This window comes from Dipodomys spectabilis, unplaced genomic scaffold, assembly GCF_019054845.1.
Source record: "Dipodomys spectabilis isolate Male_0828 unplaced genomic scaffold, ASM1905484v1 ptg000162l, whole genome shotgun sequence".
Taxonomy (NCBI): domain Eukaryota; kingdom Metazoa; phylum Chordata; class Mammalia; order Rodentia; family Heteromyidae; genus Dipodomys; species Dipodomys spectabilis.
The window spans coordinates 792,617-808,545 of NW_024870839.1; the positions used below are offsets into that span (position 1 = coordinate 792,617).

Here is a 15,929-nt window from a genome sequence, read left to right on the forward strand (position 1 = left end):
TGCATTGCTTTGTTAGAAGGCACAAAAGCCAATATAAAACCTAAAAGTTAAGAAAAGTGAGGGAAGAGTTGGGGTGAGAATGTCGAAAGGGGTGACACTGATCAAGAGGCACTGTATTCCTAAACTACTCTGTTGAATGGTAACTTTTTTGTACAACTACTTAAAAATAAAATATTATATATATGTGAAAGATAAAACAAGGAAGATAGGGAAAGAGGCACAAGAAAACAAAAGGAACGAGTAGAATCAATGAATAGTATGTGCATACATGGAGCTATCACAATATCACAATGAATTCCCCACATGGTACAATTAATATGTGTCAATAAAAATGCGGAGAAATGAAGAAAAAAAAGGAAGGAGCACTGGTAGAGTAGTACAGTACAGTCGTAGAATGCCTGCCATTCAAGTAGAAGGTCCTGAATTCAAACCACAGTATAAGAAGAGAAAGAGAGGAAGGAAAGGAAGAAAAGAGGGAAGGAGTAAGGAAGAGGGAGGAAGGAAGGGAGGGAGGGAAGGAGGAGGAAATAAAGGAAGTAAGTCAGAAACGTCACGTTGGGGAAGAAAGCTTAAATCTTGGTTTACTTCTATATGAAGCACATGGAGTTTTTGGCTTTAGATAATTAGCATGTTTTGCTGGATATTACTTCCAGTGAGAGGACCAGGTGATTTCTGAGCTATTCTACAAGTCAGGAATACGTATTTTAAAGCCTACAAAAAGAGATGCATTGGGTACACTAGCCATGCCATGAATCACTACATTGTAAACACAGGGTGGTTGTTAGAAGGAAAAAAGTTTTCAGACTTCACCTACAGCAAGGGAGATGAGAATAGAGATGCAGAAGAAGGAAGAGGCTCTAGAAAGAAGGCAATTTGAGGGCACAGCTGGGTCCATGGTTAACATAGCAAAGGTAAAATCAATTACAAGATGAAGCCATTAGAAATTTACAAAAGTTAAATGCTTAACCAAAATATGAAACAGAGACATAAATGCTAAGATTCTTCCCAGAACTAAAAGGTAATAATTCAGTAGCTAAATATCACTTTCTTGTAGAATGAGCAGGAGCCAATAAGAAAATCAGTGTGGAGGACACTGCTTTTAATGCTGCACAAAGTAACATTGTTGCAAGTTACCAATTAGTGTAAGTGTAACGAAGAAACTATCATAGTTTTCCTGCAAGCTTAGTGGTATTTGATGTCATAAAAAGGATAACTGTACTTCCCTAAATATTAATGGATGGTTTACTATAAGAAAAATAAATTTGATTCCTTCAATGTATTAGAAAAGCCTTACATGTGATAGCTAATCTTTTTCATTTCTTCTCATGTTGATGAATGCATTTTGTAATATTTTTATTATATACACAATAGGCCAATTTATAGATCAACTATAATTTATATAACCAGTCTGTCAATATTGATATTGGATGTGTGTGTGTGTGTGTGTGTGTGTGTGTGGGTGTGTGCAAGTGTATAAATTTTCATTGCTCATACTCTCTTTTGGGACTTAGAAATAAAGACTAACTGTAGATTTACACCTAATCCCAAAGGAAGACAAAAACAAATTTTAGATAGACAAGGAAAACTGAATTTATGAAAGGTATTTTGGAAGTCACTATGGTTTAGTTTCAAGAAAGAAGTTTGTAGAACATACACAGTTGAGGATTCAAAATACAATCCAAAATAATTTTTAACCAACTTTCCTTTGGATATTTATTAAAAGAAAGACTTAATTAGGAACATTGGCATCCCAAATGTATTCCTCCAAAGTTCATATATTAATTATAATTATTCTAAACATGATATGAAATTCCCTATCGAGAGCCCAGAAATAGGATGTTTATAAAACTATATTATGAAAATTTCAACAGGTTTAACCATTTATTTTGATAAAATTGGAAGAATAAAAGATATTGAGCTAGAAAATTATCAGTGTTACTATAAGAAACAAACCTAGGAAACAGAAAATACCTCAGAAATCATATCATTTAATAAATCCTTGCAACCCAATACTAATGACTGCAATGCATTTTAAAACTTGGGAGATGTAGTCTTAACAAATGCCAATCAGATTTTAGAGATTAGGTTTAACTACTAACTAATGGTCTATGATGTGCCCACACTAAATACTTCATGGTTTAGTATACATAATTTCACTTATTCTTCATTTGTTGCTGTCTGCTTCTGCTACACTCTGTCCTAACAACCCTGTCATTTTAAGTAAGCTATAAGTGAAAAGAGCTTTCTTTCCTTCTGTGGGGCACCTAGTCATCCACAGTCATTCCATGAATTCTTGGTCCATAATTAGTTCTTAAGTGCATCATTTGCAAGTACGGGAAGCATGCTTTACTCACTGATTTCTTACAAGTACAGTAAGTCAATCAATCAATCAATAAACATCTTAAATCCTCAAACGGTTAACCCATGTTTCAGTAGATAGAGAGAAACTCTCTGTCATCCCCCTGTTGTTACACTTATTGTGTTTAGATTATGTCATCTGCTGAGCATTTTCTTGACCTGAATTTTGGGAAAATACATATTCCCAAAAAGCAAATGATATTCAAAAAAGCAATGTTAAAAAAAAGACAGCCGGGCGCTGGTGGCTCATGCCTGTAATCCTAGCTACTCAGGAGGCTGAGATCTGAGGATCACGGTTCAAAGTCAACCTAGGCAGGAAAGTCTGTGAGACTCTTATCTCCAATAAACCACTTGAAAACCAGAAGTGGCACTGTGGCTCAAGCAGTAGAGTGCTTGCCGCCTTGAGCTGAAGAGCACAGGGACAGCGCCCAAGCCCTGAGTTCATGACTGACAAAAAAAAAAAAAAAAGAAAGAAAAGAAAAGAAAAAAAAAAGACAATGTGCTTAGTTCTATCATAAGATAAAAGGTTCACATTTGTTGAAAGGCAGCCTGTCTCAGAAAGTTGAACCCAATATCCAAAATAGTTGTGATAAGGAGCCCAATGCCAAATAAAATGTCACTGTTGGTGAGTAGTGTTACTGTGTACAATAGCCATTTTGTGACACCAGCATAGCCACCTCAATGTGGTTTCAGGAATGTGCTTAGACCTACTCTAGGTATGGTATAGGAAAACTGGAGTGAATTTAGAGTTATCTTGAGCATTCACAGCATTATCTGCATATACCTGCAAATACTAAGGATCTGCTGTATTTAAGTGCCTAAGATAACATACATGTTCTCAGTTTAGCCACAAATTTTCAAAAATAAAAAAAAAATGAGCTCCACTGTTGTCCCTTCCTTTGCCTATGTCTAATAGTGTTGGTAAGTTGGAGGACTTGAGCTAATACTTCTACATTCACAGCACAGCTGTTGCAGTGATCTTAGTGTATAGGTATACAATGGTTAGAGAAAGTCACAGACTGGTTATCTCTTGAGTAGGAAGCTTCAAGCTTCAAGCTTCCAGTTTATCAGAGAAACACAGCCTGGCTACTGAAAAGTAATTTCAGACTAGTGTAAAATCATCTCCAGAACAGAAATAAGAGTTATAGTTCAAGTATTTATCTACACGGTAAATAAAATCTACACAATGATCTCTTATGAATAGTCAGCATTTTTAGCTACCAGTGGCTCACATTTATAATCCTAGTGACTATAGGAGGCTAAAATCTGAGGATCTAAATTCAAAGCCAGCTACATTAGTAAAGTTCATAAAACTCTTATCTCCAACTAAGCATCAAAAAGCAAGAAGTGGTGCTGTGGCTCAAGTGCTAAAGTGCTAGCTTTGAGGAAAAAAGCTCAGGGACATCACCTAGATGGAGTTCAAGCCCCAAGACTAGTACAAAAAAAAAAAAAAAAAAGAAACAAAGGAAAGGAGGGAGGGAGGGAAGGAAGAAAAAAATAATCAGTATTCAATCAATCATCACTAGCTATAACCACTTTGTTTGGAGAAATTTTATAGGAAAAGGAGACCCTTTAGGAAACAACCCAGAACAAAGAGATCTTTGAGCCATGTCACAGATATAACAGTATTAAAGAAGCACTCAATCTTAAAAAAATCACTTTTGGCTTGGTGTCTGTCTATAATCTTGATTATTCAGGAGGCCAAGATCTGAAGATCATGATTCAGAGTCATGGAGGCAGACAGACCTGAGATGCTCTTCTCTCCAATTAACCAGCAAAAAACCAGAACTAGAGCTGTGGTTCAAATAGTGGAGTGCCAATTCTTGAGTAAAAAGCACTGAGAGTTTGAGGCCCTGAGTTCAAGCCCCAGTGTGTGTGTACATGTGTACACACACACACACACACACACACACACACACACAATCACCTTCAGTTTGAGTTACAGAAGAGACAGAAGGCCTTCAACTTTCATAAAAAGCGAAAGCGTTATTCCATCCATTGGAATCCTATAGAAAGCAACATTAAAGTTACAAGCAAAATATTAAATAAAAATGTCTTTACTTCAGGAATTTTACTTAATTTTGACAAGTAGTTGCTGAGAATTCTTTTGAGTGAAGATTTGGGTTTTAAAATTCCTTAGCGAGATTAGCCCTTCATCAGGGTGTCATTGTGGATTTGTAGCTTGTGCCTGGGCCACTGGCCTCACCTGTGTGGCTGCGGACGTGAACTCTCAGGGTTCCACTGCTGGCAAATTTCTGGCCACAATACGGGCAAACTTTCTCCTTTTCTCCAGTATGTGTCTAAATGAAGAGGAACAGGAAGGGGTTAAAATGGAGAATTCAGCAAAGATGATTAAGTGCCTCTGGCAACAGTAATTCCTTATTTTTCAGGATTATGTTTCATTAAAATGATTTAATATCACGGTGAGAATTTACACAATTTATCATGGGTATTCCCAGGAGTTAATACAAACCCTTCAGATCATGCATTAGTGTTAATTTGAAAATAATTCAGGAGTTTACCTTTTAGGCTTTGATGGAGTTCCTAAGTTATTCAAAACCAACATATGCAGGGAAAAACCACAGTTGGAAGGGGGCTGCGGCTGCGCTTTGTGTACTACCGTGAAACTCCTCTTTCGAAGCATTTCTCACATTCTTTGTGAGGACAGAATTAATCTCAATAAAGTCATTTGTAACTTAAGTACCACTTGTCTGAACTGATTTTTTTTTTTACCACAAAGCAGGAAGGAATATAAATCTAACTTGCCTTTCAAAATCGGCACACATTAACAGTCAATACGAACATTTCTGCTCTCAACATTATCTTGAATTCATGATCCTACTAGAAAAGGTTAATTTCAGTGTCAGAGAGTTTAAAGAAGGGACATGTGCAGGGTTTGAAACCAGCCTCTCTGTCTCATCAAGACATCAGATTTCTACTCAGATCACAACAGATCTCTAAACAGGACTACATGCCAAGCTCCAATGTTCCTCAAACTCAGGCCAAGGGCAAGGACCTTTAGGGAGAGGGAAGGCATTTCCTTCTAGTATCTATCTATTCTCTATGATACGGTTTTGAGGAATTTATTTATTTATTTATTTATTTATTTATTTATTTATTTATTTATTTATTTATTTATGTCAGCGGTCATGGCACTTGAACTCTAGGCCTGGACGCTGTCCCTGAGCTCTTCAGCTCAAGGATAGTGCTGTACGTACTACTTGAGCCACAGTGTCATTTCCAGTTTTCTGGTGGCTAATTGGAGATAAGAGTCTCATGGACTTCCCTGCCAGGGCTGCCTTTGAACTGCAATCCTCAGATCTCAGCCTCCTGAGTAGCTAGTTTATGGATGTGAGCCACCAGTGCCCAGAAAATATGTATATATTTTTTGCAAGATATAGTCTGAAGGAAGTGGCACTATAGCTCAAGTGGTAGAGTGCTAGCCTTGAGCTGAAGAGCTCAGGGACAACATCCAGGCCCAGAGTTCAAGCCCCACCACCGACAAAAAAATAGATATAGTCTGAAAATTAAACAGAAGCAGATTATATATCATATTGGTTTCCACAGTAACAAAAAGCACACAGGGATGTGTCCACATCTGTGCATCTGTTCAAATTATACCCAAGTACTGTTCTCTATGAGAAAAAATAGAGAAGTTTTTTTTAAAAAGCTGGCAGACTTCAGTGGCTCTTGCCTATAATTCTAGCTACTCAGGGGCTGAGATATGAGGATCTCAGTTAGTAAGAAGCCCAGGCCAAAAAGTGTATTAATTTTCAATTAATCAGCAAAGCAGAAAGTGGAAGTAGAGGTGTGGCTCAAATAGTAGAACACCACTTAAGCAAAAAAGCCAAGTGAGAGTATAAGGCCCTGAGTTCACGCCCCAGTAATGGCATATGCATGTACATGAGCATGCATGCATGCAGGGACACGCGTGCGTGCACACGCTCACACGCACACACACACACACACACACACACACACACACACACACACACACGGGGCAGGCCTCTACATCAACTGGTGAACACTCACATAACAGTTTAGTCTCATCTTGCATAGTAAATCAACAGTTAACATTAATTATTTGCACAGTCTTGTGGATATTTAACTTAAAACTTGGAATATTTATATTATAATCTATATTTGAATGTGTACAGTCCTATTCGTGATTTCAAAAAAGAGCCATATAAAGTGAGTCCTTAGACAACACGCAGTAAATTAGTCCTTCAGAACCATTTTTCCTTGAAAGAATTTATACTATACTGAAATTAGAGCAACAAAATCGAATCAACTGCCATGGTGAGCCAACCAAGGGCACTGTCTAGAGTACACATCTTCTGGACTCAGCACTGGACAACCATTTCATTTTCCATTTGAACTACAATATCTTTTACATGACAATCCCATGCCCTTTCCAGCTCAGTATAAACCATTACTCTCAGGTCCACATTACAGTTCACTTGAAAGTAATGTGTGTGTGTGTGTGTGTGTGTGTGTGTGTGTGTGTGTGTGTGTGTGTGTGTGTGTGTGTGTATAATTTTGACACATAACAGACCTGTCTTCGCATTTCTTTACAGAAGGGGCAAAACATGGTCAATCTTTATTGATTAGTATACATTTGTTGAAAAATTATATATATTTATATAGTTACACATGTATTTATTTTTTAGTTTTTTTATTGTAAAAATAGGGTATATAGGGGTTACAGTTACATGAGTAAGGTAATGAGGGTACATTTCCTATTGAGTATTGTTACCTCCTCCTTTGGTTTTCCCCCTACAATACCTTCCCTCTCCCTCTCTCCCAAGTTGTAAAGTTCATTTTCAACATAATGTCTTGTACATTTCATTGTTACAATGGGTCACCCTGTATCCTTGCTTCAGCATTTTGTTATTTCCCTTTCCCCTCCCCAAATTAGAAAAATGTATATACAAGATGCAGGACACCAACTTCAAATTTAGTGAAAACAGGGGTTATACCATGGAGGAAGAACATACAAAAGAAACAAACAAATCATATAGCACATTTTAGATGCCTTAAAAACAATAGCAAGAAAGAAAAAGCAAGTTGTGTCCCTATCTTGGGGTTCACTTAACAACTTATATGGTCATATGTATATAGCTTTTGACCTTTTCTACTTGTTCTCAACCTATGTATAGTTACTACAAATAAGGGAAACCATGGGACCTATGTTTCTTTGGGCCTGGCTTACTTCACTTAATATAATTTTTTCTAAGTCTTTCCATTTCTTAACAAATGGGGCAATGTCATTCTTTCTGATGGAGGCATAGAATTTATTACATATATATCTACTATTATAACACTGGATTATTCCAAAGAAGTCACTACTAATTTCTCTGAAATCAATTTATAATAGTCATAAGATTCTATTGTTTATTTACATGAGTCAAGGTCACACCAATGTTAGAAATTTGACTAAAGGGCATTAAGTCTCTTAATAATAAAAAGAAGGAAAACATACTCAGTTTTGTTTATATAAGTAAAATATAGCTAACTTTAAAATACATCAAAAGTAGGGGTTGGGGAGGTGGCTCAGTGGTAGAGTGCTTGCCTTGCCTCAGCACCACATAAGCAGAAAAAGTGGAACTGGTGCTATGGCTCAAATAGTAGAGCACTAGCCTTGAGCTGAGGAGCTCAGGGACAGCGTCCAGGCCCAGAGTTCAAGACCCACTAACGACAAAAATAAAAATAAAAAATAAAAAAATAAAATAAAATAAAATCATTAGAAGTAAATAAACTATACTATGAATAAGAAAGCATGAAAACAGATCACTAATTAATGTCAGATGAATGTTTGAAAAGAAAACGAAACTGCAAAGTTATTGTTTCTCTTCCATTTTAGGAATTTTATTGTGCCCTAGAGATGTAAATATAAAGCACTAAGACAGACCCAGTCCTAAAAGAACCCAGTATTAGAAGGATCCAGTCATAGAAGAACCTAGTTCCAGAATGATCCAGTATTAGAAGGACGCAGTCCTAGAATGATCCTGTTCTAGAAGGATCCAGTCCTGGAAGGAACCAGTCTAGTTATTTGCATATAAACATCTGTATTAGCTATGAAAACTAAAATTATTATTACTCATTATATTCATTTTACATAATCTATATTAGTTCAACAATGAATAACAATTGATAAGATGTAGTTGCTAAGTATTCTCTATAACCCACCAACCAGGGAAGCTAAAGGTTATACAAAAATTTGTACCTACCTTTGTGTTTCTGCTTCAGGGGCAAAAAATCATATCTAGCCTGAACAATGGAGAAACAAGCCTTTTGTGAATAGCTGGTAGACACAAAGGCATTGTCCTTTGGGGTAACTATGTAGACACATGTATGTAAAGACATCAAATAATGGTTAAAATTGGGAACCTCAAACCTGGGGTCATTCAAACTCACAACAGGCTTCTACTTACTTTCTTGTGACTTCTAAGCACAGAAGGCGTAACAAAGGCCTTGTTACAGAGCTCGCACCGGTACTTCTTGTGTCTCTCATGGACTACCTGGACATGAACATTCAACGTGTCCTTCCTTTTAAAAGTCGCTTCGCAGTGGTGGCACTTGAAGGTTCTTTCACCTTTGAGATGAAAACTTAAGTAAGAGAAACTCAGGATGGAACAAGAGAGACCTATTCATTCACTCCCTCCCACCCAAATCACCTTTGGACTTCCAACAATTTCTCATAACCATAAAAACTTGTATTTTAAATTGATTTATTGTTTCCAGGCAGGATACTGGAGCTCAAACTCAGGACTAAGACTAGTATTTCTATTTTTCTTTAGTCATTTCTGGTTTTCCCATCACTTTAACACAGGTCTACACTAAGCTCATTTAATGAACAAGGATGATTTTTCCTGGCCAAATTTCACCATACAAAGCCTGTCACTAAACATGCATTAGATATATAGCACACACCACGGTCTACAACATAGTTACTGAAAATCTTATTTCTCAGGCTGAGGAAAACCAATAGGCTAAAATGAAAAGCATTAGCTTCTTCCTGTCACAAATTCCTTGCTGGTCCACAAAATTTAATTTTATTCATGGAAAACAAAAACCCCTGAACACCACGCTGAAGTTAACCATATAAATTACAGGGATGAAGGAGGTTCACTTGCCTAAATCCTTATGCTAAAATCTGGTTCACTTGCCTAAATCCTTATGCTAAAATCCATCCATCTCCTAACACTTTCTTAAATGAAATGAGGGTGAAATGGAATGGACAATCCCGCTGTGGCACAAGAAATTTTATTTCTGAAACAGACTGCTTTTCTGTATAAGCAAACTGGAAATTGCTCCAAGTTGCACACAAGAGGACCTGAAAGCACAAGGAAGCAGACTGCATTTCATCACAATTATTACTACTCAGTTTGTATACAAAGCTCACTGTCTTTATTATTTTTCATCTACACATTTCAACTTGGCCAGAGAAATTTCTTCTAGGTACAGCCAACTGGCAAGATTGATTACTTTGTACTGTCTTCTTCTGAAATTTAATATTTAAACTGCCATAGGAACTTTATGTGTGTAGCGAACAAAGTTAAGAACAAGCAATATAATTGCCATTGGTATGTAATTTCTCTTTAATTTTTGATAAGGGAGTAAAGGAAATCTCTAAGTACTATCTACTTCAGAGAATCACATTAAAAATTCAGTTTAGAAGCTGGACACCAGTTGCTCACACTTGTAATACTAACTGAGATGTGAGGAATGCAGTTCAAAGCTAGCCTGATCAGAAAAGTCCGGCAAGACTCTTATCTCCAATTAACCAGCAAAAAGCCAGAAGTAGAGCTATGGTTCAAGTGGTAGGGCACTAGCCTTGAGTACAAAAGCTCAGGGACAGCACTTAGGCCCTGAGTTCAAGTCCCTGGACCAGCACCCCCCCAAAAATTAGTTTAGGCCTGATGCAAATAGCTCATGCTTGTAATCCCAGCTACAGAGGAAACTGAAGTCTGAGGATACATGTTTGAAGCTAGCCCAGATAGACAAATCCAAGACTCTTCAGTTAATGAGCAAAAAGTCAGGACTGAAGGCATTGTTCAAGTGTTAGAGCACCAGCTATAAGCAAAAAATGCCAAGCAAGAACATGAGGACTGAATTCATGTCACCTTAATGTCAGCAAAAATAAATAAATAGATAAAATAAAAAATAAACAGTACATTAGTTTAGCTATAAATTCTTCTTCTCAAGACTTAAGTCCTTCAGTGAGGCCATCAATATATACTTTTAGTATTCCAAAAGTAGTGTTAATGCAACTGTTTAGACTTTGATGGTATGTTTAGAACTAAATCCAAAATTGAACAATTCATTTTCTACCACAGTAAGTAAAAAATTGCAGGCGGCACAGGAAGTAGGAGAGATACCCAACTACTAGAAGCCCGGATGGCAATACCTACAATCTCAGGAGCTTCCCAGAGTCTCAATCCCTCTCCAAAAGAAGTGCTAAGTTAGATATACCCCAGTTCTCTCCGGCTTGCAAGTACAGCACATAGTTTCATGTTTTCACAGAGGCAGACATATATCCTTAATCATTACAGTTAAAAGAGATCAAATATGTCTATGGCAAAACAATGTGTAAAGATGCCTCACTGAAGAACTGGAGGCTTGGCTCAAGTACAAGAGCACCAGCTGTAAGCGGGAAGGTCCTGAGTTCAAGTGTGCGTAGCAGTGCGTGCACGTGCACATGTAAATGCGCACACACACACACACACACACACACACACACACACACACACAAAGGTACCTTACGGAATCTAAGGTCTCTTTTTTTAATACATACATATATATATGTATATATATACAAGTAAAAATTAAGAAGATATGAGATATCTTGTAAAAAGTATAAATTATATTATGGAAAAATAAAACAACAGTATAGGAAGGAAAGATGAACGGGAGAAATATAAGTTCATTTTACATTTAACAGCAGATTACTTACTCACTTTATATCTAGGTGCACTTCTGGGCTGCCTACATTCTCAAAGGTCCTAAGAATAAAACGTGAGGTGATTTCTCCCTGCTCCCCACTGACTGAATGGGGACTTACTGTTGTGGATTAGCAGGTGTCTCTGTAAGGAAAATGGGGTCCGGAATAAAGCTTTGCACTCCTCACACTGAAATGGTCTCTCCTCAGAGTGTGTCTGTGGAGGAAAGACAGGGTGCGTCGAAGGCTCATGAACTCATCACTGCAAAACTCAGATCAAAGACGTGTACAATGCTTCTTCTTATAGCACTGGCCCTCCATGGCATGTGGCACAAATGAGCTTCGTTCACAGAAGGAAATCAAATTCTTACACCCATTAAAAATCTGATACCTGTTCCTAATATCTCAATATTCTAATGCCCCATTAAATATTCAACTAGTGTAAAATGTTACTCTACTCACAATTCATTCATTCAATTGCAATGGGTAAGTAAATGAATACAATGCTATTGATGTACCCACACAGTCACTGTGAAGCTCAAAGGGAGATGACAGACAGCATTTTATGAGCAGAACAAAAACAAGCACAAGAAAGTAGTTGGGTCTAAACTTCATAAAGAGGAGCAACTCACTTATGGAATTGTAACCCCTTTGTACAACTACTTAATAATAACAATAATTAAAAATCAGCAAACAGAAGGGGAAAAACCCAAAAGAACAAAACAGGAGCAACAAAGCAGGAAGACCCTGCCCACTCACCTGTTTTCTATTATACATCAGTATAAACCCATCTGGCACAAATTGGTGGAGACAATCTAATTCTACTATGGATAGTAGGACAATCAAAGCTCATTAATGCTAAACAACCATAAAAACAGAAAGTGCATAAACATTTGAGCCATCTTCTTCCATTAAAGCATAAAAGGATGGGTTCTTACAATATAAGTAGTAGAAAACTGCGAGGGATCATCCAAAGGAAAGTCATTTCATTCAAAGAATATTAACGTCACAATATACATAATTAAAACAGACATTACGATAGTCAGGATGCAGTGTTACCCACGAATATTACATCTGTTATAGAAGGGTTACTGTGCTTGTTTTCTGTTGTGGAAAACATAAAGGATGGAGAAAACAGATTGAAAGTCATAGTAAATGAACACTATTCAGGTGTGCTATGGAGTTCCCAAAATTGAAATTAGAGAAGGGAAATACACAGTTGAAACAAAAAAAAAAAAAACAGAAAAAATAATAAGTTTGTGCCATTGCATAAAATATATGAGCATTATGGGAAGGGAAAACTGGGAGAGTGAGGGAAGGGGTGACACTGTCCAAAAAGAAATGTACTCTTTACCTGACTTACGTAACTGTAATCTCCTCTGCACATCACCTTCACAATAACAATAAACACTTATTATATATGAACATTGAGTACAACATGGCATTTCAAACTGGTAAGAGAATAGAGTAACATATACTGTCTTAACATCTGAGAAGAAAATTAAGTTGGATCCGTTGCTCACTTCTAAAACAAATATGTATATTCTGATATTTTTTAAAATGAAGAATAACATCCTAAATGCGTACAAGCAGATGAGTACATTTTAAGTAACCTCTGAATGGAGAAAGACATAAGCATGAAAAAATACTCAGATGAACATTTAAATTTAAATTTAAAACAATAAAAAAACTCTTTGGTGACAGGCAAAGAAAACATTTACAACAGAAATAAAGACCCATTAAATAAGGAGAGCAAAAACTTCAAAAGAAAATCAAAGGTCAGCCTTCCGACAATCTCATTCTTCACATGAGTTTCTACCAGGCCTGGGCTATGGGTGCTAGTCCTATTACATAAGCTCTGGGATACAGCAGTGAACAACAAAAACAAACCTCCTGCTACTCAGGAGCCTGGACACTGGTGGCAAATGATGGAATACAGTCTATAGTAGGAAGTAATACATGCTACCAAGATTGGCAAAGAAGGAATTGATAGGTGGACATTTCCAAAAACTAGAGTGCTAAGTTTTTGAATATTTGTACTATCTTTAAATAGTTGTACAAAGGAGTTGCCAATTTATGAATACAGTGCGTCTTGATCAATGTCACCCCTTTCAACATTCTTACCCACCCGTCCCAACCCACCCCCTTCCTTCTTTTCTTAATTTTTAGCTTATGTATTGCATTTCTTTGCCGCTTAACAAAGCAGTTTATGTGCACAATGCATCTTAATCTGTCATCACTTGAACATCTTCACCCCCTTCAACACACCCCTTCCCTTATATTTCTCAATTCTGTGGTAAATACAATAGACTCTTGTCTGCCTTGTCTCCCTTTCCCTTTTCATCCTTCTACCCCTCTCCCTTTGCCTCTACCACCCCCTCTTGAAAGTACACATTTCCACTTACTTTGTTGGGCTTTGACTTAAGTCTGTTTAAATAATTATACTGTTTGTGCTCTCCATAGAATCTATTACACTACAGTTAATTCATTTGTAGTCCCTTGCTTACCACCCAATGTGTTTACTTGTAGATTTATAGGCACATTCTAGTTACAAATGAGGGAAAGCATGCGGCCTATTTTTCTCTGGGTTATGCTTACTTTGCTAAATATAATTTTTTCCAAGCCTTTCCATTTCCTTATGAATTGTACAATATCATTCTTTCTGATGGATGAGTAGAATTCCATTGTGCATATATACCACAAGGCAAAGGACATAGCTAACAAGCAAAATAGAAAGCCCACAAAATGAGAGAAGATGTTTACTAGCTATATATACATCAGACAAAGCCCTCATATCCAAAATATACTTAGAGCTCAAAAAATTAAATCATCAAAAAATAAGCCTTTAAAGAAACAAGAACTCAATTAATAAGTAGAGGCTAATAATGTAAAGAGAAACTACTTCGTAGAAGTAAAAATGGCCAATAGACACGTGAAGAAATGCTCAACATTTCTGGCTATAAAGGAAATGAAAATCAAGACAACATTAGGTCTCACCTTACCCCAGCTAGGATGGCCAAAATCAAGAAAAGTAACAATAATAAATGCCGACTGACATGTGGCCAAAAGGGAACTCTACTACACTGTTTGTAAAATTGTAAACTTGTTCAACCACTCTGGAAAACAATATGAAGGTTCCTCAAAGGTTCCTCAATAAACTAAACATAAAGCTTCCCTATGACCCAGTTTCTACTCCTAGGCCCTTAGCCAATAGATCACAAACAGGACCACACTAAAGCTAACAGTACAACCATGTTCACTGCAGAATTGTTTACCATAGCCAAAATACAGAATCAACCCAGAAGCCCCTCAGTGGACAAATGTCCATTGTATATATACAGAGTGGGGTAGTAATTTTAAATAGAAATCAAGAGAATTCTAGGGGAAAGGGTGACAACTGAGGGAAGGGAGACCTAATTAATGGCTAAAGGAAACAGAAGCAGGTATTGTGTGTGTGTGTGTGTGTGCGCGCACACACACACACACACACACACACACACACCTGCACATGCATGCACACTCCTCTCCTGGTGCTTGAACTCAGGGCCTGCGTCCTGTCCCTGAGATTTTTTTGCTCAAGACTTTTTTGGGGGTAATTAATTGGAGATAAGAGTCTCAGGGACTTTCCTGCCTGGGCTGGCTTCCAACTGTAATCCTCAGATCGCAGCTTCCTGAGTACCTTTACAGGCATGAGCTACCAGGACCCAGCTAGGGTGGGTGACCAATGAAGGTACCACCAGGGAAGCCATTTAACTGGACTCAAGAAAAAGGCAGAGAAGAGAACAGATGTAAAAAGAGAAATGGGAAAAGGGTGGGAGTGAAACAATCATGAAGAGCCAAGTTGGGAACTATATAACTTTGTCTTTCATTTTTTCTAAGAGAAATATAAAATCTCTTTAAGTTTTGGCCATATGAGAGGTATGTCTAGACTGACATTTAATGGGACACTGTGGCAACTCTGTTAAGTACACATATAGATACAAGGAAAACAGAAAAGGAGAAGCTGCAATAGTTAACCAAGGAAAATGTGATTTAAGGCTAACACCAGACACTGGTATTTTATGAAAGACAGTAGATTTTGTAGTGGGATGTAAATATGAAACGTGAGCCACACAAAGAGGAAGGATGCATGAGCTCAAGATTTGTAACCTAAGCAGTGCAAGGATGGATAGGCCATTAATGGGTATACGAAAGAGCTTAGTGGGAAACAAATCTGAACGAAAGACATAGGGTTCAATTTTGGAAATGTTCCGATGCCTATTAAAATATGTCTAAACCAGGCTACTGGAGGGGACAGGTGAGGTTGAGAAGGTTGAGAAAAAAAATGGAAGGGGTGACACTGTATTGTAAACCAATATGTTGAACTGAAACCCCTTTATATAGCTCCTTAAAGATCAGGAGGCAACAATGCTTGATAAGAAATGTACTCGTTATCTTGCCCATGTAATTGTAACCCCTCTGTACGGTATTTTCACAATAAAAAAAAGATAATTTTTAAAAAATACATAAAAATGTCTGGTAGGCAGGGAATATTTCAAGGCTAGATTATAGAGGCTAAACTTAGAAATATAAAGTATTTTCGATTTCATATGATATTAAGATTTAACTCATAGATAAAATAAATTTAAAA

General features: G+C 37.1%; 1 protein-coding gene across 2 annotated transcripts in view; it reads right to left on the reverse strand.

Moving 5' to 3' along the window:
* Prdm5 (PR/SET domain 5) overlaps positions 1–15,929 on the reverse strand; it is a 131,576-nt gene that overhangs the window by 38,406 nt on the left and 77,241 nt on the right. For both annotated transcript variants that reach the window (XM_042692983.1, XM_042692982.1), the window contains 3 exons: positions 11,423–11,516; positions 8,793–8,953; positions 4,565–4,658 (listed from right to left, as the gene is read on the reverse strand). In XM_042692983.1, coding sequence (XP_042548917.1) covers positions 4,565–4,658; positions 8,793–8,953; positions 11,423–11,516 — 349 coding nt within the window. The remainder of the gene's footprint in view (positions 1–4,564; positions 4,659–8,792; positions 8,954–11,422; positions 11,517–15,929) is intronic.